General features: G+C 48.5%; 1 protein-coding gene across 1 annotated transcript in view; it reads left to right on the top strand.

Moving 5' to 3' along the window:
* The first annotated feature begins 2355 nt into the window (after nt 1-2355).
* Nucleotides 2356-26336, top strand: part of LOC128404367 (unconventional myosin-Ie-like) — a 55210-nt gene continuing 31229 nt past the window's right edge. The window contains exons 1-5 of the mRNA XM_053369903.1: nt 2356-2807; nt 17324-17461; nt 19761-19850; nt 22327-22421; nt 23056-23143. Coding sequence (XP_053225878.1) covers nt 2805-2807; nt 17324-17461; nt 19761-19850; nt 22327-22421; nt 23056-23143 — 414 coding nt within the window. The 5' untranslated portion in view covers nt 2356-2804. The remainder of the gene's footprint in view (nt 2808-17323; nt 17462-19760; nt 19851-22326; nt 22422-23055; nt 23144-26336) is intronic.

The following is a 26336-nucleotide window of genomic DNA, read 5'->3' as shown; positions in this document are numbered from 1 at the left end:
TAACTGCATTGAACTAAACCACAGCCTTTGGCATTTCAATCAAGAAATGCTGACCCCTTTGCAAAGACGTGCATCTATTTAAGCTGCTACTTATGAAGTAGGAACTCCATCAAAGAAAAGGAAAGATGCATCTAGCCTTTGCGTTTGGTTCTTTCCCCTCTTTGCCTGACTTCCTCTGAGCTAATCTGTACCAGACAAACTTGAAAGCCTTGCTGTCACCTCATTCCCTTCCCAGAGCAAGTAGGGGGTCCATCCATTGCCATGGGGCTCTGGGAAATGATGCCATTGCTCCTCCTGTGGGGGAAAAAAGTATTGGAGCTGTGCTGTGGTGTGTTTGCCCTCCAGCACACCACACAACATCTCCCACACACTGCCAGGGAAAAGATATTCTCCTGTGAGCCCATCAATGCTAGGGACACAAAGTCAGCCGTGCTGACATAATTAACACTTATTCAAAAAGGTGAAATATCTCATGCGATGAAGAGTTCCTCCTAAAAGCTGTTCTGACCTTGACTGGCAACAGTGTGGGCTTAACAGGACACCTTTTCAGGGTATCTGGAACCTGGTGAGGTCTGTGGAAGGCAAACGCAATTTCCCAGCAATTCTTCCACATTCTCTTAAGATCCACACATGCAGCAATGTCATCGCCTTATTCCAGGAGTAGGCAAACTAAGGCCAGGGGGGCCAGATCCGACCCAATAGCTTTCTAAATCTGGCCCGCGGATGGTCTGGGAATCGGTGTTCTTTTACATGAGTAGAATGTGCCCTTTTATTTAAAATGCATCTCTGGGCTATTTGTGGGGCATAGGAATTCGTTCATTCCCCCAAAAAAAAATATAGTCTGGTCCCCCGCAAGGTCTAAGGGACTGCTGGAAAAGTTTGCTAACCCCTGCCTTATTCTGATGGGGAGCCTAGAGATATACTCAATATTTAAATAGGAACATAGAAAGTTGCCGGCTGGGATTGTGGCAGAGCCAGTGACCTGGACTAACATTGATGCATCAAAATAATCCCATGGATGTCTTAAGAGAGAATTTTCTAAAAATGCAACATCGATGGTATCACCTTGGAAATTGTCGAAGATGTACAAAAGTGTCCCAAGCAACTGCTGGAGGTGTGGAGACAAATCAGGCACTTTCTATCACATGCGGTGGCTACGTAAGAAAATCCAGGCATTTTGGGAGAGTATCCACTTAGAATTACAAAAAATGATAAAGATTTCATTTAAGAGGAAACCAGAAGCTTATCGTCGGGACTACAGATTCGGATATCCCGCAAAAAATGAAAGGTATCTTTTTATACGCTACAGTGGCAGCAAGAGTTCTTATCGCTAGAAAATGGAAGAGTGATGAAATTCCCTCTATTCATGAATGGATCCAAAAGCTAACAGATTATGCGGAGTTAGACAGTTTATCAGAAAAAATAAAGAACAAACCAAAACAGGAATTCATCTCAAAATGGGAAGTTTTCCAAGTTTATTTCAAAAACAACTACAGCAGTTTAAATTGTGTCACAGCATTTGAATAATTTCAGTGGTAGCTTTAAGAAAGATACGAGACCTAGGATAAACCAGTAATTAGTTAATTTATGATAAAAGTGTGTGCTGGCAACAAATAATATATAATTGAAATAAGGAATAGGGACACGGGTGGCACTGTGGGTTAAACCACAGAGCCTAGGACTTGCCGATCAGAAGGTCGGCGGTTCGAATCCCTGTGACGGGGTGAGCTCCCGTTGCTCAGTCCCTGCTCCTGCCAACCTAGCAGTTTGAAAGCACCTAAAAGTTCAAGTAGATAAATAGGTACCGCTCTGGCGGGAAGGTAAATGGTGTTTCCGTGAGCTGTTCTGGTTTGCCAGAAGCGGCTTAGTCATGCTGGCCACACGACCCGGAAGCTGTACACCAGCTCCCTTGGCCAATAAAGCGAGATGAGCTTCGCAACCCCAGAGTCGGCCACGACTGGACCTAATGGTCAGGGGTCCCTTTACCTTTACGGAATAGGCGGGAGGTCGGGTCTATAATCCAAGGACCATTTTTTGCTTTATTGACTTGTATCACCGTTTTTATTTGTATTTTTGTATTTTTGTTCTGTTTTTTCCTTTTTTTGGTGTATCAGAAAACAAAACAAAAGCCCCATGCAGTTAAACGTTCATAGGACTGCGTGCCCTCCCCGCCTTCCATTATTTCACAGTTCACATAATTACCTTTTTTGAGTCTCCTAACCCGCCGCTGCGATTCCCCCTTTGCCCAGGAGAGGGCAGCCTCGCATAAGCGCCTCGCCCGCAGCTGCGCGCCTTCGCCTTTCTCCTCCACCAGGGGGCGCCTGCGAAACTCACCGCCACCACCTTTCCTTGCCATTTCAATGCAAAACCTCAACCACTCCACCCCTTAGCCAGCCTTGCAAAAAAAAAAAAAAAAAAGGAAACCTCAATTTCACAGCTTACCTGTCCCTGCCTGCCTGCCTTCCTGCCTTCCTGCTCCTCCTCCTTCTCCTGGCCCAAGCCATCTTGCAGAGGAAGAGGGCGATCAGGTCAGGAATGTTTTGAACGGAGCAGTTGATTTCGCTCGCTCTCTTTCCTCCCCTCCCCCTCCTCCCGTCCATCCACTTTGGGAGCACTTTCGCTTTGCGGGGGGGTTGGCTGGAGGGAAAGTGTCCCCAACTCCCGAGGAGAACTTTCCCAGCGCTTAGGAAAAAGGAGTTTGCAACGCCGCCGCGGTGAGTTTCTGATGGGCGCCACCTGCAAGTCCCAGTAAGAAAATCAGGAATTGCCTGCGCGGGTGAAGATCTTGCAGACAAGATTCCACCATGGTGAGTGTTTTCGCTTTTCCTTGGAAACAGATTCTGGATCTTCTGCCTTTCCACCCCCCCCCTTCCTCGTTTTCCTCCCTCCTCGTTTCGTTGGGTCAAGCTGAGCGCCCAGCCAACTTCCCTCCAGATCCCACCACCATAAAAGAAAAAGTTGGATCAAGTTTCTCTTTCCGCAGCAAATCCTGAACTTCTTTTGATTTTCTTTCCCGCCTCCCTATATATAAAAAAATAGGCCCCGATTCTCATGTTCAACTTGTTTGCAGGACGTTCTGGTCCAAAAAATGCGCGCCTGAATTAAATTAATGGGCATCTTGACCGTAGATCTTAGTGACACTTCTAGAAAGAATGTTGAAATGGGCCGGTTTCTATTTAGCCTCCTATTTAGCAACAGGTGACCCTCAGATTTGGGGTTCTTTAAAAATCACAGCCAGTGCAGAACGAATGCAGTTATATTTTACAGCATAATCCTATGTACTGTCTACACAGAAGGAAGTCCCACTCTATTCAATGGAGTTTACTCCTAAATAAGAATGTGTATTCTTATTCAAATCATTGACGGCAGATCTTAGCTGTTGGGGGGGAAATGTTTCTATTGTTTCAGAAAGGTATTGTTTGGAAATGGAAATAATCTTTGCAATTTAAGAGAGGGCACAATTTTTCAAACAGTATGGAGGCAATTGCTTTCAAGTCACCTGGGTGCACTTTTGATATAATTTTAATTGACATGTGCTTAAATTTCATTGGAATGCCTTCTGCCTCAAGGTCTGTCTTTAGATTTTCCCAACAAATGCAGGCTCCATGGCATACCCTTCAGTCAATATTTTTGGGCTGTGTTTATACTATACATTTAAAGCTCGCACACACAGAGAGAGTGTGAAATAATCCTGGGAACTATACTTTACTCCTTCCTGCTCTTTAGTTCCCATCATCCTTTACGAGCTACATTTCCCTGGATTTTTAAGAGTAGGAAAATGTGCTGTCATTAATAATAATAATAATAATAATAATAATAATAATAATAATAATATCACGCCCTCCCCAGCCAAAGCCGGGCTCAAAATGAAGAGTTCTCCAGAACCTTTAAAAAAAAAAACTTGCTCTTTTGTCACATTTTAGTTGGCCTAATCATCTTCCTCTTTCCCTGGCTTCCTTAAACTGCGGCTGAATCACCTTCCGAATTGCAGCTTAGAGAAACTTCATATCAGAAATAGCTGAAGAAGGCTTAGGTTTCCTATCTGAGCAGTTCTTGGAAGGTGTGGCACTGGGGCGGGAAGTTTCCCTCTTGCAGTTTTAGAAACAGAGAGAGGTGAAAATCCAGAAATGACCATCTCCCTCCTGGCTTTTCTTGTGGGCTAGCGAACTGCCCATCAAATGATGGCTGGCATACTACCCACCAGTTTGCCCTATTTACCAGGAAGAGTTCCTGTTTTCTGAGCCCTGTTCCTGGTAAATCGCTGCCTATTTTTGGTGACGGCTTTTTAGAACAAAGTTGTGAATGCTTAACCCATCACCCCTCCGCTTAATAACTTAACCCACCACTCCTATAACCCAATAACTGCCTATCTACATGGTTGTTGCTGAAATAATAATGTTTCAAAGCTAAGCACATCCAGAACCCCAGAATATGAGAGTATGTATTCCATAGGGTACTGCCTTTGACTGAATCAGATCATTGATTCTTGAATCGCATCCCTCCCAACTCTACAATCCTATGATTGGTCCATGCAAAATCAGTGTTACTTACAATGGCTGGCAGCTGATCTCCTGAGTTTCTGACAGGGGTCTTTCCTAGGGAAATGCTTGTCGTTGAACCTTCTCTACCATTGAGTTGCAGTCACTTCCCTAAAAATAAAGCAAGAGGCTAGTCCTCATTCTTCTGAAGAAAGGGCTGATTTAAACAGGAACAGAGGGAACAGTCATACCTCGGGTTGAATACGCTTCAGGTTGAGTGCTTTTGGGTTGCGCTCCGCGGCGACCTGGAAGTAACGGAACGCATTACTTCCGGGTTTTGCCGCTCGCACATGCACAGACGGTCAAAATGACGTCATGCGCAGAAGCGATGAATCACGACCCACGCATGCGTAGACGTGCAGTCACAGGTTGTGTTCGCTCCAGAATGCGAACGGGGCTCTGGAACGGATCCCGTTCGCATCCTGAGGTACAACTGTATTAGGATGAGGAACTTTATTTTTTCAGTTTTTTTCGGTGAGGAGTCTTAAAAATATGTTTTTGGTTGTGAGGGATTCAAATTTATTGTTTTTGCGAATGGACAACGTTTAGCTTGGCAAGTCTACATTTGATGAAGAAGCACATGATTTGCTTTCGGGAAGCCAAAGAATTTTCATTTTACCTTTTGAAAATGTCAGGTAATGCTAAATAAGAAGAAGAAGAAGAACTTCAGTCGTTTTCAATAATTTCTGTGCAATTCTGCACACATATTACTTTTGAAGCAAAACTAAATTATATCAATTCAACCAAAATATCTTGAATTCCAAGTCATGCTACAGCTTTTTAGCAGCCTTCATTTTTGGAAGCTGAAAGCTGAAAAATCCAACACACCCTCCTGCTGTCGTCGCTCACTACTGTCAACACTGATAGGCAACAATTTCCCAGGGAGACAAGGAGCCTCTCTCTCTGCTCTACCTGGTGATGCCAGTAGAGACTGAAGCTGGGAGGGCAGAGATCCCCACCAACAGGGGCAGGTCTGTAGCTCCATGGTAGAGCCTCTGCTTTGCATGCATCTCCAGGTGAGATGCTGGGATGCGGGTGGCGCTGTGGGTTAAACCACAGAGCCTAGGACTTGCCAATCAGAAGGTCAGCGGTTCGAATCCCCACGATGGGGTGAGCTCCCGTTGCTCGGTCCCTGCTCCTGCCAACCTAGCAGTTCGAAAGCACCTCAAAGTACAAGTAGATAAATAGGTACCACTCTGGCGGGAAGGTAAATGGCATTTCCGTGCGCTGCTCTGGTTCGCCAGAAGCGGCTTAGTCATGCTGGCCACATGACCCGGAAGCTGTACACCGGCTCCCTCAGCCAATAAAGTGAGATGAGCGCCACAACCCCAGAGTCGGCCATGACTGGACCTAATGGTCAGGGGTCCCTTTACCTTTTACCAGGTGAGATGGGGGGGGCATGAAAAAGACTCCCTGTCTGAAATGCTGGAGAGCTGCTGCCAGTCCGTGTGGACAATATTGGGCTAGATGGGCCCCAGTGGTCTGACTCCTAGAAGGCAGCCTCCTGCGTTTGTACACAATTCAGCCCTCTGTTCAGAACCATGAGGACTAGAATCTTGCTTAGTTTTTAGGGGATGGGCTGGAGCACCTGGGAATGTCCCTGGCCTGAAACCCCGGAGAGCCACTGGCAGTCAGTGCAGACAATACTGTGCTAGATGGGCCGGTGGCCTGACAAGGCAACTTCCTGGGAATTTGTGGGCCTGCTCGTGGGTTTGCCGCGAGGATTTGCGCACCGGAGGCGACGCAATCTTGCGTGCGGATGCATCAGCAAGTGAGGGAGCCACTGGGACCGATGGCAAGCCATGTGTGCGCCCCACCGAGTCTCAGTTTCTGGCCACATGGTGCGTGGTTTGGGAGCTGCACGGTCAGGGAAAAAACAATGCTGTCCAGGGTTGTAAAGACTGCGGAGAGAATAATTGGGTGCACTCTTCCCACCTTGGATCAAATCTACGCTTCCAGGTGCCATAGGAAAGATGCAGAGATAGCGCAGGATAGTGCGCACCCCGGAAATGATCTCTTTCAGCTTCTGCCTTCTGGAAGAAAGTACAGGGTTATAAAGACTAGGACTAGCCGCCTGAGAAACAGTTTCTATCCAAATGCGATTTTGGTTTTAAACGCAGTCTCTATGGAGGATATTGTATTTAATTATGGGGTATCAGGACGTGGGTGGCACTGTGGGTTAAACCACAGAGCCTAGGACTTGCCGATCAGAAGGTTGGCGGTTCGAATCCCCGCGATGGGGTGAGCTCCCGTTGCTCAGTCCCTGCTCCTGCCAACCTGGCAGCTCGAAAGCACGTCAAAGTGCAAGTAGATAAATAGGTACCGCTCCGGTGGGAAGGTAAACGGCGTTTCTGTGCACTGCTCTGGTTTGCCAGAAGCGGCTTAATCATGCTGGCCACATGACCCGGAAGCTGTACGCCAGCTCCCTTGGCCAATAAAGTGAGATGAGCGCCGCAACCCCAGAGTCGGTCACGACTAGACCTAATGGTCAGGGGTCCCTTTACCTTTACCTTATCAGTTTTTAGGGGGCTAAACAGGCTGGGATAACTGGGATAGCAAGCTTGTTGGTTTTTGAATATTGATTACCCCCCCCCCCAATTTTGTTGTTCTGTATGGGACAAGGACAATAAAGATTATCGTATCGTACGGGTGGGAGGCAACTACGAGGAAGCGATGAAATGCAGCGAAATTGTACTATGCCCTTGCGACTCTGTTTAGCTCCCTTTCCCCCTGAGTGAAGCAAACCCCTCGTAGCCATGCCAGCGGGGTTAATGGTTAACTTCTTCTGCGGGGGTGTGATTCTGACACCCTACGTGGGTGTGTTTAGAAGTGGGTGGGGAAATCTCTTGTGCCACCCTGCCCAGCGGAGCCCTTGCAGGAAAAATTAGGCAGGACCAGGCTTGATGGAGAAGCCTTTGGAATTCCCCCTGGGGGGGGGGCACTGAATCAGCCTGTTTGGTTCCTCCTCTCTCCCATCCTCCCCCCCACCCATGTGCTTCATTTATTCCTTCCCCCACAACTAGGTGACCATGCACGAAGCCAGCCCAGGTCTGATTCAGCGGGGCGAGGCCTTGTCGATACCGGTGGGTGATGTCAGCTTGCTTGAGGTTGCCTTCTACGCTGCCTGTTTCCCAAGAGGTGATACTCTGGGTGACCCATAGGCAATTTGGCGTCCTTGGATCAGGGATCGTGCCCATGTTTGTTTGTTTGTTTGTTTGTTTAACGCAAAGAAAGAAAAACTACCGTACATTTTGCTTCTGTTGTAAACAAAATCTGCCCTTTTTCCCTTATGGGGTATCCAAGAGCCCGTATAGAATCCTTACTTCTTCTTACTTCTGTGCTTAAACAGGTAAATCTACTCCTGAGTAAGTTTCCTTTAACAAGGAAACTGCAAAGGGGGGGTGTTTGCTAAAGGTACCCCCCCATCTCACTTTCCTATGTGTGGTTATTTTAATTCCTAAAATAGGCTTAATATTCCTATTCAAGTACAGTGGTACCTCGGGTTACAGACGCTTTAGGTTACAGACGCTTCAGGTTACAAACTCCGCTAACCCAGAAATAGTGCTCCAGGTTAAGAACTTTGCTTCAGGATGAGAACAGAAATTGTGCGGCGGCGGTATGGTGGCTGCAGCGGGAGGCCCCATTAGTAAAGTGGTCTTCAGGTTAAGAACAGTTTCAGGTTAAGAACGGACCTCCAGAACGAATTAAGTTCTTAACCCGAGGTACCACTGTACAAAAAAATTGTTCAATTGTTCACTTTTGTATTTCGTTTAAATCACTTCCTTTCTGAGAAAGGTCCCTGAAAGACATTGGGTGGGCCCACACTCCATGCCATACCCTAGAATCCCAACTCCCACATTTAAAGCATCCCAAACAATCTTGGGAACTGTAGTTTGTTTGCCATGCTGGCAGCTGAGAATTGGACGCCAGCAATATCTGGGGGGCCACGAATGTTCCTCTTGAGGGCCATGGGGCTATCCTCCCAAGGCCCGACAAGGAAGGAAAAGAGCTGGTCACATGCAGATGTTTCATTAGGGGGTTCCTGCCCAGAGGGGGCAGCAAGGAATATTGGGCATAGGGGCCGAGAGTCTTCCAGTGTCCTGGAGTTTCGCAGGGAAATGTGATGGGGAGAATGCCAGCGATAAAGGCAGAAAGGTGATTGTTACCCACATTTGTTAAGCAGAACCTCCATGTCCTCCCACAGTATACCAGATGACATATCAGCCCGCGTGGAAGTAGGTTGTGCAGGCGCTGGGTGTTAAATCATTGCAGTCTACAGATGTCGTCAGGGTGGAGCTGTGTTTGCACGGCAAATAACGCCTTACATTCCTTCCACGCAGGCCTGGAATTTGGAGGGAAGGACACTTCAGACTCTGAATTCCTCTGCCGTGGTTCGGAAACGGTTTTCGTGGCACAAGTTTGCAGTCTCCACCTGGAGACGGGGTCTCGTGTCCCGGAATGCTCTTGTGGCAGAAGAGCGGGCGATCGAGTTTGGTTTGGTGTTTCGCCCCATCAGTATCGCTGCCAAACTCTTTCACCTGGGAGTTTTCCCCCTGAGGCGGAAAGGGAATCTTGGAGACTCCCAAGCCGAGTTAATGAGCGAGAGAGAGAGCTGATGGAGGAGCAGGTTTCGCAACCGAGACAGAGAGTTCCGCGCCCAGGCTGCGCAGAAGGAAATAAAGGGGTGCAGGCGATCGCTTGGAAGGCAAGAAACTATGGAGGCCCAGTGTGCTTTGGGAAGGGAAGAAGACTTGATGATCATATTGTTACACATTCACCCCGTATACAGTGGTACCTCGGTTTAAGAATGGCCCTTTTTATGAACTACAGTCATACCTCAGGTTACAGACCCTTCGGGTTGTGTGATTTCGGGTTGCGCACTGCGCCAAACCCAGAAGTAGTGGAACGGGTTACTTCCGGGTTTTGGTGCTTGCACATGCGCAGGAGCACTAAATTGTGCATGTGCAGGAGCGCCAAATTGCAACCCGCACGTGCGCAGACGCGGCGCTGCGGGTTGCGAACGTGCTTCCCGCATGGATCACGTTCGCAACCCGAGAGTCCACAGTACAGTGGTACCTCGGGTTACATACGCTTCAGGTTACAGACTCTGCTAACCCAGAAATAGTCCTTCAGGTTAAGAACTTTGCTTCAGGATGAGAACAGAAATCGGGCTCCGGCGGTGCGGCGGCAGCAGCAGGAGGCCCCATTAGCTAGAGTGGTGCTTCAGGTTAAGAACAGTTTCAGGTTAAGAACGAACCTCTGGAACGAATTAAGTACTTAACCTGAGGTATTCAGTTTATAAACTCTGCAAAACCAAAAGTGGTGTCCCAGTTTGTGAACTTTACCTCACTCTAAGAACAAAAGCTGAACGGTGGAAGGGCACCGGCAGCGGGAGGCCTCATTAGGGAAAGTGCGCCTCAGCTTAAGAACGGTTTTGGTTCAAGAACGGACTTCCGGAACGGATTAAGTTCGTAAACCGAGGTACCACTGTGTACAACATGAACGCAAGATAGACTGTCTCACAGCGTTAACACCCGAAAAGATCTGGCTTTTCCATTAGTCGCAGCTTAGGATCCAGTACAGATCAAGCATGTCTGTGTGTCTCCAGCTTCCAATCTGCTTTCAGCTCAGCTCTCACTCACTAAAGACCCTTCAGTGGACAGCTGTAGTCATTGCCTTACAAATAAACTTGTCTGACTAGTTCAGCGATAGAATCCTCTGTTGATAAACCTCACTGTGGAGAGGACTCCAAGAATTGGGAGGAACTCAGGGCATCATCCAGACTCCCCCCCCCCCCAAAAAAAATCACCCATCCCTAAAACAATGTGTACATTTACTCAGAAATATGTCCTGTTGAGTTCAGTAGGACAGCCTTACTCCCAAGCGAGTGTTGCCTAGGATATTACCCTGAATTTCCAAATGGAAAAGTTTGGGAGCTGTCTCAGTCATGCTGTCTTAAAGTCCCAGAGGTAGCAGGATGGAGTGCGAAGTCTCGGCAAGGATGGCGCATGTAGCAAACGAAATGTAATTATTATTATTATTATTATTATTATTATTATTATTATTATTATATACTTCATCCTCCCCAGCCAAGGCCAGGCTCAGGGCGGCTAATAAGAAATAATAAAAACTTGAATGAATACAACTTAAAAACAAGATTAAAATACATTAAAATATTAAAATGCAGCCTCATCACAGGAGGAGAAAGGAAAAAGAAAAAAGAAAGAGGGGGAGGGAATCAAATTGGCTCCAAGCCAAAGGCCAGGCGGAACAACTCTGTCTTACAGGCCCTGCGGAAAGAAATCAGATCCTGCAGGGCCCTGGTCTCATGAGGCAGAGCGTTCCACCAGCCCGGAGCCATCACTGAGACTAATCTGACTTCCTTAGGGCCTGGGACCTCTAGGGTGTTGCTGTTTATGGACCTTGAGGCTCTCTGTGGGGCATACCGGGTGAGGCCGTCCCGTAGGTACGAGGGTCCTAGGCCATGAAGGGCTTTAACAGTCAAAACCAGCACCTTAAATCTGACCCCGTACTCCACCCGGAGCCAGTGCAGCTGAAAAAGCACTGGGTGAATATGCTATATGAATGTAGTGTTATGTCAGGGTTAGTGTTTGTGTGTGTGTGTGTGTGTGTGTCTGTATGTTCGTTCCAAACTACTCAGGACTGACATGCATGCAGACAGCTCTTTATTTCATCTCCCCAACATAATCTTACCTGTTAATTGCTGCATTTCTATGTGATCTTCCACGCGGCAGGAAAAAAACCCTACTGGAAATCTAGCAGAAAGCCCTAGCGCTCATTTCCGTGTTGATCGTTTCCAGACAATATATCTTTGCAAACCTAGAATATTGCAGGGGTTTTGTGCGGTATGTTTCCTGCAGTTTTTCCCCCCACCCTGCTGTTCACATGATGAAATTTCGGGCGAATTGCGGCAGAAGAGAAGTGGGCCTGTGCAGAAAGGGTGGGAGAGTGGCGGCATAGTTAAACTGTGGAACTCCCTTCCACAGTAGGCAACGATGGCCGTCCTCTTGGATGGTTTTGAAGGACGATTGGGCGAATTTACGGACGAGAGCAGCTAATGATGGCTGCTTCTCCGTCTGGAGACAGCTGGAGGCACCAATTCTTCTGAAAACCTGTGGCTGGAATGCGCAGGAGGGGAGAGCGCTCTTGTGTTCGAATCCTGATTGCAGGTTTCCCAAAAGAGGCATCTGGTTTGGCCAATGTGAGTATATCCACAAAGCATCAAATGTGGTGACAGTAATAATAATACAACAAAACAACAACACCACAAACAGGCTTACAAGTATAAAACCAAATTTACTAGAATAATAACTAGAATAGAGATAGACTTGTAACCATTCAAGCAACAAACAGACTAAGGTGCCATGAGCAAAACAAAGCCTGGAAATACTGTAAACATGGAGTGGATAAATGTACAACTGTATCTTAACAAGTTACATGTGCAATAAACGTTATGTTGTTGTTGTTTAGTCATTTAGTCGTGTCCGACTCTTCGTGACCCCATGGACCAGAGCACGCCAGGCCCTCCTGTCTTCCACTGCCTCCCGCAGTTTGGTCAAACTCATGCTGGTAGCTTCGAGAACACTGTCCCACCATCTCGTCCTCTGTTGTCCCCTTCTCCTTGTGCCCTCCATCTTCCCCAACATCAGGGTCTTTTCCAGGAAGTCTTCTCTTCTCATGAGGTGGCCAAAGTCTTGGAGTCTCAGCTTCAGGATCTGTCCTTCCAGTGAGCACTCAGGGCTGATTTCCTTCAGAATGGATCGGTTTGATCTTCTTGCAGTCCATGGGACTCTCAAGAGTCTCCTCCAGCACCATAATTCAAAAGCATCCATTCTTCGGCGATCAGCCTTCTTTATGGTCCAGCTCTCACTTCCATACATCACGACTGGGAAAACCATAGCTTTAACTATACGGACCTTTGTTGGCAAGGTGATGTCTCTGCTTTATAAGATGCTGTCTAGGTTTGTCATTGCTTTTCTCCCAAGAAGCAGGCGTCTTTTAATTTCATGGCTGCTGTCACCAATAAACGTTATACAGGCTGGATAAATGAACCGTTCAACACTTGCTTTGTGTTTCCAACTCAAGACCCATTGAAGAACATCTCATCCAGTTCAATCTTTGAAAAACAGCTTTGAAAAACTTTTTCATGTTCTCCAGTGTGCTACCCTTGCCATTGTGGCGGCACGGGGTTGCCGTTCTGTGATTGGACTTGCGCTACTTGTTGAATGGTTCATTTATCCAGGCTGTATAACGTTTATTGCACATGTAACTTGTTAAGATACAGCTGTACATTTATCCACTCCATGTTTACAGTATCTCCAGGGTTTGTTTTGCACATGGCACCTTAGTTTGGCCAATGTGAGGACAGGATGCTGGACAAGATGGGCCTGATCCGGCAGGCCTGCTGGTGCGAAGGAAATTTAGCGTGAGAGAGACCTACAGTTCCATAACCCTACAGATAAAGGTAAAGGGACCCCTGACCATTAGGTCCTGTTGTGGCCGACTCTGGGGTTGCGGCGCTCATCTCGCTTTATTGGCCGAGGGAGCCGGCGTACAGCTTCCGGGTCATGTGGCCAGCAGGACTAAGCCGCTTCTGGCGAACCAGAGCAGCACACGGAAACGCTGTTTACCTTCCCGCCGGAGCGGTACCTATTTATCTACTTCCACCGGTGTGCTTTTGAACTGCTAGGTGGGCAGGAGCAGGGAGCAAACAATGGGAGCTCACCCCGTCACGGGGATTCGAACTGCCGACCTTCAGATCGGCAATTCCTAGGCTCTGTGGTTTAACCCACAACGCCACCTGTGTCCCAACCCTACAGATACCTTGGGGCAAAAAGACAGAAGCTGTGGCAGAATTTCCAGGCAAACAAATGCAATTAAAGCTCATGTCGGAAGGCAGCCTTGGGTTTGTGGCAATGGCGGGTGCCAGGCAGGGTGGGCACCACAACCACCGCGCGGCAAGCAAGTCTCTGGGCTGCCCCAAGTGAAGATGGCAGGCCTGTGTGCCACAGAAAAGGAGGCCCTTGCCAGCGCCAGCCTTGCCAAGGCCTTTGTCCCCTTCTCAAGCACCGCCGGGCCTACGCCGTCACCCACGGCAACCAAGCCTGGACCCGGCAACTCCGGTCCTGCTTTGTGATTAAAAAGGCACCCATCCTGCGCCCTTTAGTGGCGGCGATGACGGGAGATGTCAACCCTCGTCTTCCTTCGGCTGTAGACTGTTTTGAGCACAGCGGTTATTAAAAGGGAAAAGGGAAAAAACAGGTTTGAAACCAGATGTGGCACAATCCTGAGAACACAGCAAAAAGGGAGGGGGGAAGGGAGGGGAGATCTTTCTCCGAACAGCCGCGAGTCAAGAGGTGCACTCGGCACATGCTCGGGTGAACCCTCTCCATTTATGCTGGATGCTGATTCTGGAAGAATTAAGCCAGGGTGCATCCACACAGCCTGCACCCTGGGAACGTTAGTTTGTTAAAAAGCACTGGAAATTGTGGCACTGCGAGGGGGGAAACGGTTCCCAGGATCCTCTGTAGGAAGCCATGTGCTTTAAATGTACGGAGTTGAATGTATCCGCAGAACGATGGCAGGCTCCCTAGAGAGGGCCAAATTGCGGAGGTCTTTTTTTTTTGCTGTTAATTCTGCAGTTCCAGCAATATCCTTGTGGTAGACATTGTTGCAGGTTATGGAAATGGGGGCAGGGGGTGCATTGCAAATTTAAATGGGGACTTTCCCCCCTTTTTTTAAAAAAAGGAAACTGAAACTTCTTAGGTTTAAGTTTAGGGCATCCCTGAGAGAAGTTTGCATGACAAAGCCCAGCCCTCATGGTCAAATTCCGGTCAAATTCCACTCGCTGTGTCACTGAGGCCAAGCGTTGGAATTCGAACTCGGTTCTGGAGTTTATTATGCCTGCTCCCCCTCCATCTCTCCTTCCTTTATGGGGGGGTATTGTTGATAATAATTGCACCCCCTTTTTCTTCTACAGCTGCCTCGCTTCATTTTGGGGTGTGGCGGTGGGAGAATTGCCCCCCTTTTTGAGTCCTGCATGGGGCTGTATTTTTCTCTCTCTTGCTTCCAGACTGCCCATCCTTTCTCCACTCAGAGATGGCGACTGTGCCCCTTGCTTTTCTCTTCCCCTCAATCCTGGCACGTCGCCTGGCAACCGGCATTGTCTCAGCCAGCTTGGGAGGAAAGAAGCCGTAGCAACGGGCCTTTTCTAAAGTTTGCAAAAATTTGCACACACACTCACAGAAAAAGACCACCCAAGTTTGGTGGTGCAAAAGAAATTTGTAGTCCCTGATTTTATTTTATTTTTTGGTGGGGGCAAGGGCTAGCCAATGCAGTTTTGAAGACATTAGTAGGACCTGATTGCCTGGTATATTTAAAACAAAAACAAAAACCTTTCAAAGAGTGTAAGAAGAAGGCGAAATGTCCAAGCTCCCTTCACCTCAAAGTTTAGTTCCGTTTATTTCTCCTAGAGGTCAGTTGATGGGCCTCAACGAAGTCCATTTCTCTGCTGCCTGTTTATTAATTTATGCAAAAGGTTTTTAAAAGTGGTTTTCTGTGTTCCTGTTCCTGTTATGTTTATGTTAGCCCTTTATTCAGAAAAACAAACAAACAAGAGAAAGTGTTCCCTGATCTGTTCCAATAAAGGCCAAAAAATAATAATGAAGTTAAAAAGCAAAGTTGGTAGCCTGTGATTAAATTACAAATCTATAATTTCTAATTTAAAATGCAATTATATAAAAACTATCTCATACCCAAACGAGCCAGGAAATTTGCGTGTAATGATATTCCAAGTGTCAATAAGTTGAAAAAATAAATGAGACAAATATCTTCTGAAACTTATCAAAACCAGACACACTTCGACTATGACATCTTCAGATAAACGTGGGAGCACATTGACTTGCGTGCAGAGCCATGGAAATGTTTGCAATCCACTTCAATGAAAAATCCTCTTACCAACTGAAAAATATAGACCTTCTTGTCTTCCTAAATACATCATTTGGCCAGACCCCCTAAATATATTTTTCTCCAAACAGTGAATATTTTTGTACAGACAAGTTGCTCTGCTTAGAACTATGAGGACTAGAATCTTTCAATTATTTTTTAAGGGAGTGTCCACATCTCAGTGGTAGAGCCCGCTGGTTGGACACAGAAGTTTCCTGGTTCAGCATCTCCAGGCTGGGACGGACTCCATCTCCAAAACCCTGAAAAGCTGATGTCAGTCAATGTAGTCAGGACCAAGCTAGATGGATCAGTAGTCTGACATGATAAAAAGCATCTTCCTGTCTTCCTTTTTTAAAAAAATAACTTTTATTCAAAATTAAAACAAAACATATTATCCAGAAACATATCATCCTTATTTGCCCCCCATTTCCCCTCCCTCCCCTACAGAACCCACCCACCCCCACCCCCCGACTTCCCTCAGTTCCAGTCTTTGATTTCTCTAAAAATGCTGTTTTCTGCATGTTACACAGTTGTATAAATCCTCAAACTATTTAGCTGATTATTATCAATAAAAAGTTTGTGAATGTTTATTCAAAACCAGCCAAGGAGTCAAGTTCGCTTTGTTGCATCTTCAAATACTTTGTAAAGGGTTCCCATTCATCTTTAAAGTCACAGTTATCCTTGTCCCATAGCTTGTATGTCAGTTTTGCCAGTTCTGCATAGTCCATCAATTTTTCTTGCCATGATTCTTTAGTTGGGGTTTCTTCAGTCTTCCATCCTTGTGCTATTAAAACTCTCGCGGCCGTTGTCTGATAGACGAAGATGTTTTTCAGCTTTTTTGGCAGATCTTTCCCTACAATCCCTAATGAAAATGCTTCGGGTTTTTAAACAAATGTTAAATGGAACATTTTCTTCAATTCATTGTGTATCATTTCCCAATTTTTTTTAATTACCTTACAATCCCACCACATATGATAAAATGTCCCCTCCTTTTCCTCATCTTCCTGTCTTCCTATTCTTTCAGCCCTTTATTTACAGTGATGAGGACTAGAACAGGGGTCAGTAACCTAAGGACCATGGGCCGGAAGTGCCCGCAGAGGTCGTTTGACCGGCCCACAAGCTGCCCCTGAACTGAGTTGCCTGCTTGCGCTCTGCGCTAAAACAGCGCAGCGCAGTGTGGGGACTTGCTTCCGCAGCGTTGGAAATCACATCTGCGCATGCGCAGACGCCGAAAATCGTGTCTGCGCATACACAGATGCCAAAAATCGCGGGCAGGCCCGTAATCTGGCCCACGAAAGGATCTCCGTGGAACCGATCCGGCTCAGGAAAGATAAACCTTGCTGACCGCTGGACTAAAATCTTACAACACTGAGCTAGATGAACCAGCAGTCTGGCTCGGTTTAAGGTGGATTCCTCTGTTTTTGTTATGTACTGAATTTTTGAGGCTGGACGTTTGTGGTCTATTTTCACTGGCTGTTAAACAACTTGATTATTCTCACACTATGTTGTATTTACTTTTTTTCTGCCTCAGGAATATTTGTCCCCTTTCAAGACAGCGTAAAAATATTTTTACTGCTACTAATAATAATGTTTTAGATAACATTAAATTACAACATCATCCTTTGGAATTCTTTCCTTCTGTGTTCTTTTTGGCACCAGCAAGATTTCTTAAAGATCTTTCTTGTTTTGCACCTTTGCTGGTATTGTTTTTAAGGTGTCCTGATCGCTAGTGCGCTTGCTGTCCTGGACTCCTTTTGGGGGAAAGGATGCCTGGATATAATTCAATAAACACAGCTGTTAATAATACTCTCCTTCCCCAGGTCAGCAAAGAGCGGTATCACTGGCAGACCCAGAACGTCAAGCAGACTGGAGTGGACGACATGGTCCTGCTGTCCAAGATCAATGAGGATGCCATCGTGGAGAACCTCAAGAAGCGGTTCATGGACGACTATATATTTGTATCCCTTTACACGTGTTGGGTTTTTTTGTGGGGAGGGCCCTAGTCAGCCTTGAGTAAAGGCTCTGACCAATTTCTTTGGGGGGAAGAATTGAGGTGAGGACCCTCTTTTTCCTCACCTCAATCGCAATCAGCAGCTCCAGGGCAGGTAGGATGGGATTCTGGCAGAAATGGCTGCAGAAATTTGCCGATATCTGCTTATTTGTGTCCGGAACGGAAATTTATCCAGAGAATGCAATGGGCGTTTGCTGCAGTTAACAGATTGTGGTTGAATCCTGACAAGACAGAAGTACAGGATTCAGGCCTCACCATGGGACTGAAACTGCCTTGGTCGCGCTGGTTGATGATCTCCGGCGGGCTAGGGACAAAGGTGAGAGCTGTTTCCTAGTTCTGCTGGATCTCTCAGCGGCCTTTGACACCATCGACCATAACATCCTTCTGGACCGTCTAGAGGTGCTGGGAGCTGGGGGCACTGTCATACAGTGGTTCCGCTCCTTCCTCCTGGGCCGTGTCCAGAAAGTGGTGGTGGGGGATGAGTGTTCAGACCCCTGGGCTCTCACTTGTGGGGTGCCTCAGGGTTCTGTCCTCTCCCCCATGCTTTTTAATATCTATATGAAGCCGCTGGGAGAGATCATCAGGGGGTTTGGACTGGGTGTTCATCAGTATGCAGATGACACCCAGCTCTACCTCTCCTTTAAATCAGAACCAGTGAAGGCGGTGAAGGTCCTGTGTGAGTGCCTGGACGCGGTTGGAGGATGGATGGCGGCTAACAGATTGAGGTTGAATCCTGACAAGACAGAAGTACTGTTTTTGGGGGACAGGGAGCGGGTTGGTGTGGGGGATTCCCTGGTCTTGAATGGGGTAACTGTGCCCCTGAAGGACCAGGTGCGCAGCCTGGGAGTCATTTTGGACTCACAGCTGTCCATGGAGGCGCAGGTTAACTCTGTGTCCAGGGCAGCTGTCTACCAGCTCCACCTGGTACGCAGGCTAAGACCCTACCTGCCCGCGAACTGTCTCGCCAGAGTGGTGCATGCTCTAGTTATCTCACGCTTGGACTACTGCAACGCGCTCTACGTGGGGCTACCTTTGAAGGTGACCCGGAAACTGCAATTAATCCAGAATGCGGCAGCTAGACTGGTGACTGGGAGTGGCCGCCGGGACCACATAACACCGGTTCTGAGAGATCTGCACTGGCTCCCAGTACGTTTCCGAGCACGATTCAAAGTGTTGGTGCTGACCTTTAAAGCCCTAAACGGCCTCGGTCCTGTATACCTGAAGGAGCGTCTCCACCCCCATCGTTCAGCCCGGACACTGAGATCCAGCGCCGAGGGCCTTCTGGCGGTTCCCTCATTGCGAGAAGTGAGGCTACAGGGAACCAGACAGAGGGCCTTCTCGGTAGTGGCGCCCGCCCTGTGGAACGCCCTCCCATCAGATGTCAAAGAGACAAATAATTACCTGACATTCAGAAGACATCTTAAGGCAGCCCTGTTCAGGGAAGTTTTTAATATGTAACGCTGTACTGTTTTTAACACTGATTGGGAGCCGCCCAGAGTGGCTGGGGAAACTCAGCCAGATGGGCGGGGTATAAATAATAAATTATTATATTATTATTATTATAAACGGCCTTTGCCCTGTATACCTGAAAGAGCATCTTCACTCCCGTCGTTCAGCCCAGACACTGAGGTCCAGCTCCGAGGGCCTTCTGGCGGTTCCCTCATTGCGAGAAGCCAAGTTACAGGGAACCAGGCAGAGGGCCTTCTCAGTAGTGGCGCCCGCCCTGTGGAACGCCCTCCTGTCAGATGTCAAGGAAATAAACATCTGACTTTTAAATGGCATCTGAAGGCAGCCCTGTACAGGGAGGTTTTTAATGCTTGAGGTTTTAATATTTTGTTGGAAGCCGCCCATATTGGCTGGGGCAACCCAGTCACATGGGCGGCATATATATAATATAATTATTGTTGTTGTTATTATTTATGGCATTAAATACTCCCCTATACCCGGAGGTATATTATTCCATCTGCAAATGATATTTCATCGGTCGGGTTTCCGGCCCTCCCTCCATTTGCATGGCAATGAACGAGTAGAATAATGCAATGGCAGCATAATTAGTTCTGTAGATTATGTCATTTCACCACAGCGAGTCAAATAATGGAGAAGGTCCGGATTGTCCTTTGGCCTAATCCAGCTTCAAGGCTCTGGCTGTTTCAGCTGGGAGCGAACCTGCTGGATTTGACTGCTCACTGAATTGCTTGCCCATCCTTGTCTTGTTCCTTGACCCTTGACTTTCAAAACATAAAAAGACCTACATTGGTCCTGTCCTGATTTCCGTGAACCCCTTCAAACAACTGCCATACTTCACCGACCGCGAGATCGACATGTACCAGGGGGCGGTAAGTGACTAGGTTTGCCTTCCTTTTGTTTATGCAGCTGCCATGGTGGAGAGTGCCCCTGGGCATGTGCAGAGTCCTGCTCCCCCTTCCAGTGACACTGGCTTCCCCAGCTTCCCTCAAAGCAACTATTGAGATCTGTCATTTGTAGGAATTCCATTTTTATGAGCCTTGCGCTGACAATTAAATGGGAAGCATACATTGGCTCCCAGTACATTTCTGAGCACAATTCAAAGTGTTGGTGCTGACCTTTAAAGCCCTAAATGGCCTCAGTCCAGTAGACCTGAAGGAGCGTCTCCACCCCCATCATTCTGCCCGGACGCTGAGGTCCAGCGCTGAGGGCCTTCTGGCGGTTCCCTCACTGTGAGAAGCCAAGTTACAGGGAACCAGGCAGAGAGCCTTCTTGGTAGTGGCACCCACCCTGTGGAATGCCCACCAGATGTCAAAGAGACTTTTGAAGGCAGCCATGTTCAGGGAAGTTTTTAATGTGTGACATTTTAATGTATTTTTAATCTTTGTTGGAAACCGCCAAGAGTGGCTGGGGAAACCCAGCCAGATGGGCAGGATACAAATAATAATAATAATAATAATAATAATAATAATAATAATAATAATAATAATATTGTCGAGGCACTCTTGGATTAGAACAGGGCAGGGGAATATCTGTGCCTTTGCCCCTCCCCGATAGTGACTCCCCCTCAGATCAGTCCCAGAAGCCAGCATGACCCAACAAGGAGGGAGGAGGATGGGAGTTATAGTTCAGCAGCGCCCAGAGGGCTATAGGTTCCCCAGACCCATCTCAGAGTCTTGGCTAACCCAGGAAAGCTCTTTTGAATACCAAAGCAACAAAAAGATATTCTGTGTCCCGCGCCAGGCAGTCAGGTGGTCAGCTTCCCCTGTTGTATTCCTGCCTGCTGTGCTGCTCCTACCTTCCAGAACGGGAAGGCGAGGAAGGTGGGAGCTGGCCTGAAACTCTGCTGGAGCCTGGGAATGGCTTCCTCTTCTCCAGTGACGCTGCGAAAGCCAGGAGTCAAAGGAGGAGCGTGGCCACACTCACAGAGTTGTGCAACTGGAACCTCGGCGCCCAGTCAGAAGTGCCATTGATTTGCCTTGCCCATCTGACCCACATGGAGGTCTGCTTTGCTCTGGCACTGCCATCTAGTGGCCAGTGGGCGGACCATCCCGTTTAACAGCCAGCTGTAGGGAGGGAGATTGATGGATGGATAGTAAAGGTAAAGGGACCCCTGACCATTAGGTCCAGTCGTGACCGATTCTGGGGTTGCGGTGCTCATCTCGCTTTATTGGCCGAGGGAGCCGGCGTACAGCTTCCGGGTAATGTGGCCAGCATGACTAAGCCGCTTCTGACAAACCAGAGCAGCGCACGGAAACACCGTTTACCTTCCCCCCGGAGCGCTACCTATTTATCTACTTGCACTTTGAGGTGCTTTCAAACTGCTAGGTTGGCAGGAGCAGGGACCGAGCAACGGGAGCTCACCCCGTCGCGGGGATTCGAACCACCAACCTTCTGATCAGCAAGTCCTAGGCTATGTGGTTTAACCCACAGCGCCACCCGCATGGATGGATAGATAGATATTAAAAATGTTTCACAGAATCATGGAATTGTAGGAAGGGACCCCTTAGGATAGCAATCCTTACCTAAGGAGCCATGTGGCTGCTTTTCAAAAAGCTCTGTTTTGCTTTTCTTTTCTTTTTCAGGTTTTAATTTGCTCTGGCTGTTTTTCTGCCTTACTCTGTTCCGCTATAACTATTTGTCAGACTCAAATTGTATTTATATTTCATGCACGAATTAGTTTTTTAATTCGCACATTTGCATACGCACCCCAAAACGCTTTGGCGGCAGAGCAATTAACAAATATTTTAAAACAGACCGCCACTAATCGGCAGAGCTGTGCAAATAGCTTATTATTATTTGGTGGGATCCAGCTAAGTTCTGCTTAGAGAAGACACAATGAAATGCAGGGACCTAAGTTTGTTCTGTTGATTTTTGCGCTCTCCAAAAAAGCATGTATAAATGAATGAATGATTGCTGGTGGTGATGTTGAAATTCCTCTAAATCAGGCATAGGCAAACTCGGCCCTCCAGATGTTTTGGGACTACAACTCCCATCATCCCTAGCTAACAGGACCAGTGGTCAGGGATGATGGGAATTGTAGTCTCAAAACATCTGGAGGGCCGAGTTTGCCTATGCCTGCTCTGAATGGGTGTGTACATTTACAAGATGTGTGTCTCTTGCTGTGTGGGATTAAACGAGAAGCGTGGGGGGGCCACCTTAAGATATAAATGCAATAAATAAATAAATTCTCCAGGTAGTCATTTTCATGCCTGTGTCATTGCCATGATGGGGGATTCCCCTGCCCAAGGCCCTTTGTTACCTAGATCTTAAAATACCTTGGAAAGCAAAGGTTTTCTGGAAAATAGGATAATCAAAGGTTTTACGTGGACCATTTCTTCCTCACAGGCCCAGTATGAAAACCCTCCCCATATCTATGCTCTGGCTGATAACATGTACCGGAACATGTTGATTGATGGGGAGAATCAGTGCGTCATTATCAGGTAATGTTACAGGGACAGAAAGGGTGTGTTGATATGGAGAAAGGTTGTGTTGTTTAGATTAGAAAAAAAGGCAACATAAGCAGTGGGGGAGATACATGATATTTGTAAAATCCTGCACAGTTTAGAGAACTGGGTAGGGAAGTTTGGGGGGAGGGGTTGGTAAAGATTTTTTATTTCATTTTAGAAATTAAATATATAAAACAAAGAGATGACAGACTGGCAGAAATTGAAAGATTAAAAAAAACCCACTACAAAATAGGCACGTATAATCTGTGCTGTTGCAGAGAGGTTAAAATGACGAAGTCATGAAAGCAAAAAGCAAGACTAAGTGTTGTCTGCAGATGAAGAATATTAGCATTATCTGACAATCAAGTCTAGTTCCTGATTTGCCAGGCTTCTGATGATGGTTTGAAAATGATGGTTCTCTTGCATATGTAAGAAAGGAATGCCAAATCATATAAAACGTGCCTGCAGGTTCTAGTCCTTGTCAAAATCTCAAATCATACGCAGTTTTCTCCATAATAGCTATATTCCGGTGTGATTGGTCCCAAGCATCTGGTGTATGATTTTAGTACCTCTCTTTGCAGCTAAATCCTTCTTAGTTCTTTGATATCTTCCTCTCTTTGTGTTGCAGTGGGGAGAGCGGCGCCGGCAAGACTGTAGCCGCCAAATACATCATGGGCTACATCTCCAAGGTGTCTGGTGGAGGCCCCAAAGTGCAGGTATTAAATTTCCCCACCCCTGTTTCCAAACTGTGGTGCTTAACATGAGCCAGCAGCATGATGCAGCAGCAAAAAAGGCTAATGCTATTCTGGGCTGTATCAACAGAAGTCTAGTGTCCAGATCAAGGGAAGTAATAAGGTAAAGGGGCCCCTGACCATTAGGTCCAGTCGTGACCGACTCTGGGGTTGTGGTGCTCATCTCGCTTTACTGGCCGAGGGAGCCGGCATACAGCTTCCGGGTAACGTGGCCAGCATGACTAAGCCGCTTCTGGCAAACCAGAGCAGCGCACGGAAACGCCGTTTACCTTCCTGCCAGAGCGGTACCTCTTTATCTACTTGCACTTTGACATGGTTTTGAACTGCTAGGTTGGCAGGAGCAGGGACCGAGCAACGGGAGCTCACCCCGTCGCGGGGATTTGAACCGCCGACCTTCTGATCGGCAAGTCCTAGGCTCTGTGGTTTAACCCACAGCGCCACCCGCGTGGATGGATAGATAGATATTTAAAATGTTTCACAGAATCATGGAATTCTGCTCTATTCTGCCTTGGTCAGAGCACACCTGGAATACTGTGTCCAGTTCTGGGCACCACAATTTAAGAAGGATGTTGACAAGCTGGAACATGTGCAGAGGAGGGCGACCAAGATGGTTAAGGATCTGGGAACCAAGCCTTATGAGGAATGGTTGAGGGAGCTGGGTGTGTTTGTCCTGGGGGGAAAGGAGACTGAGAGGAGATGTGATAGCCATCTTCAAATATCTGAAGGGCCATGTCACGTGGAAGATTGAGCAAGCGAGTTTCCTGCTGCTGTTGCTGCAGAGCGTAGGGCCCAAACCACTGGATTTGAGTGACAACATAAAAAGAATGAGATTAAACCTTGGGAAGGACTTTCAGAGGGTTAAGGGGACAGATTCCCTCGGAAGGTGATGGACTCTCCTATATTGGAGATCTTTAAGCAAAGGTTGAATGGCCATCTGTCATGGATTGTCACTGTCCGGTCTACAGGCGAACGAAGTCCCGGCTGAGGACGTCGGAACCGGGGGCAAGATGGCGGGGTGGGAGCAGGAACAAGAGTCCAGAAACCAGGGGTCCGAGGGTCGAGAAGCAGGGAGTCACGAAGTCCAGGGTCCGAGGGTCAGGAAGCAAGGAGTCACAAAGTCCAGGGTCCGAGGGTCAAGAAGCAGGGAGTCACGAAGTCCAGGGTCCGAGGGTCAAGAAGCAGGGAGTCACGAAGTCCAGGGTCCGAGGGTCAAGAAGCAGGGAGTCACGAAGTCAGGGGTCCGAGGGTCAAGAAGCAAGGAGTCACGAAGTCCAGGGTCCGAGGGTCAAGAAGCAGGGAGTCACAAAGTCCGGGGTCCGAGGGTCAGGAAGCAAGGAGTCACGAAGTCAGAGGTCCGAGGGTCAGGAAGCAGGGAGTCACGAAGTCAGAGGTCCGAGGGTCAGGAAGCAGGGAGTCACGAAGTCCAGGGTCCGAGGGTCAGGAAGCAAGGAGTCACGAAGTCAGGGGTCCGAGGGTCAGGAAGCAAGGAGTCACGAAGTCAGGGGTCCGAGGGTCAGGAAGCAAGGAGTCACGAAGTCAGGGGTCCGAGGGTCAGGAAGCAAGGAGTCACGAAGTCCAGGGTCCGGGGGTCAGGAAGCAAGGAGTCACGAAGTCCAGGGTCCGAGGGTCAGGAAGCAAGGAGTCACGAAGTCCAGGGTCCGAGGGTCAGGAAGCAAGGAGTCACAAAGTCCGGGGTCCGAGGGTCAGGAAGCAAGGAGTCACGAAGTCAGAGGTCCGAGGGTCAGGAAGCAGGGAGTCACGAAGTCAGGGGTCCAAGGGTCAGGAAGCAAGGAGTCACAAAGTCCAGGGTCCGGGGGTCAGGAAGCAAGGAGTCACGAAGTCCAGGGTCCGAGGGTCAGGAAGCAGGGAGTCATGAAGTCCAGGGTCCGAGGGTCAGGAAGCAAGGAGTCACGAAGTCCAGGGTCCGAGGGTCAGGAAGCAAGGAGTCACGAAGTCCAGGGTCCGAGGGTCAGGAAGCAAGGAGTCACGAAGTCCGGGGTCCGAGGGTCAGGAAGCAGGGAGTCACGAAGTCCAGGGTCCGAGGGTCAGGAAGCAGGGAGTCACGAAGTCCGGGGTCCGAGGGTCAGGAAGCAAGGAGTCACGAAGTCAGGGGTCCAAGGGTCAGGAAGCAAGGAGTCACAAAGTCCAGGGTCCGAGGGTCAAGAAGCAGGGAGTCACAAAGTCCGGGGTCCGAGGGTCAGGAAGCAAGGAGTCACGAAGTCAGAGGTCCGAGGGTCAGGAAGCAGGGAGTCACGAAGTCAGAGGTCCGAGGGTCAGGAAGCAGGGAGTCACGAAGTCCAGGGTCCGAGGGTCAGGAAGCAAGGAGTCACGAAGTCAGGGGTCCGAGGGTCAGGAAGCAAGGAGTCACGAAGTCAGGGGTCCGAGGGTCAGGAAGCAAGGAGTCACGAAGTCAGGGGTCCGAGGGTCAGGAAGCAAGGAGTCACGAAGTCCAGGGTCCGGGGGTCAGGAAGCAAGGAGTCACGAAGTCCAGGGTCCGAGGGTCAGGAAGCAAGGAGTCACGAAGTCCAGGGTCCGAGGGTCAGGAAGCAAGGAGTCACGAAGTCCGGGGTCCGAGGGTCAGGAAGCAGGGAGTCACGAAGTCCAGGGTCCGAGGGTCAGGAAGCAGGGAGTCACGAAGTCCGGGGTCCGAGGGTCAGGAAGCAAGGAGTCACGAAGTCAGGGGTCCAAGGGTCAGGAAGCAAGGAGTCACAAAGTCCAGGGTCCGGGGGTCAGGAAGCAAGGAGTCACGAAGTCCAGGGTCCGAGGGTCAGGAAGCAGGGAGTCATGAAGTCCAGGGTCCGAGGGTCAGGAAGCAAGGAGTCACGAAGTCCAGGGTCCGAGGGTCAGGAAGCAGGGAGTCACGAAGTCCAGGGTCCGAGGGTCAGGAAGCAAGGAGTCACGAAGTCCAGGGTCCGGGGGTCAGGAAGCAGGGAGTCACGAAGTCCAGGGTCCGAGGGTCAGGAAGCAGGGAGTCACGAAGTCCAGGGTCCGGGGGTCAGGAAGCAGGGAGTCACGAAGTCCAGGGTCCGAGGGTCAGGAAGCAAGGAGTCACGAAGTCCAGGGTCCGGGGGTCAGGAAGCAAGGAGTCACGAAGTCCAGGGTCCGAGGGTCAGGAAGCAAGGAGTCACGAAGTCCAGGGTCCGAGGGTCAGGAAGCA

The sequence above is a fragment of the Podarcis raffonei genome, chromosome 16 (genome assembly GCF_027172205.1).
Source record: "Podarcis raffonei isolate rPodRaf1 chromosome 16, rPodRaf1.pri, whole genome shotgun sequence".
In the NCBI taxonomy this organism is placed as follows: Eukaryota; Metazoa; Chordata; class Lepidosauria; order Squamata; family Lacertidae; genus Podarcis; species Podarcis raffonei.
Note: the sequence above shows the minus strand (reverse complement) of the source record. Positions and strands in the feature narration are given on the sequence as shown.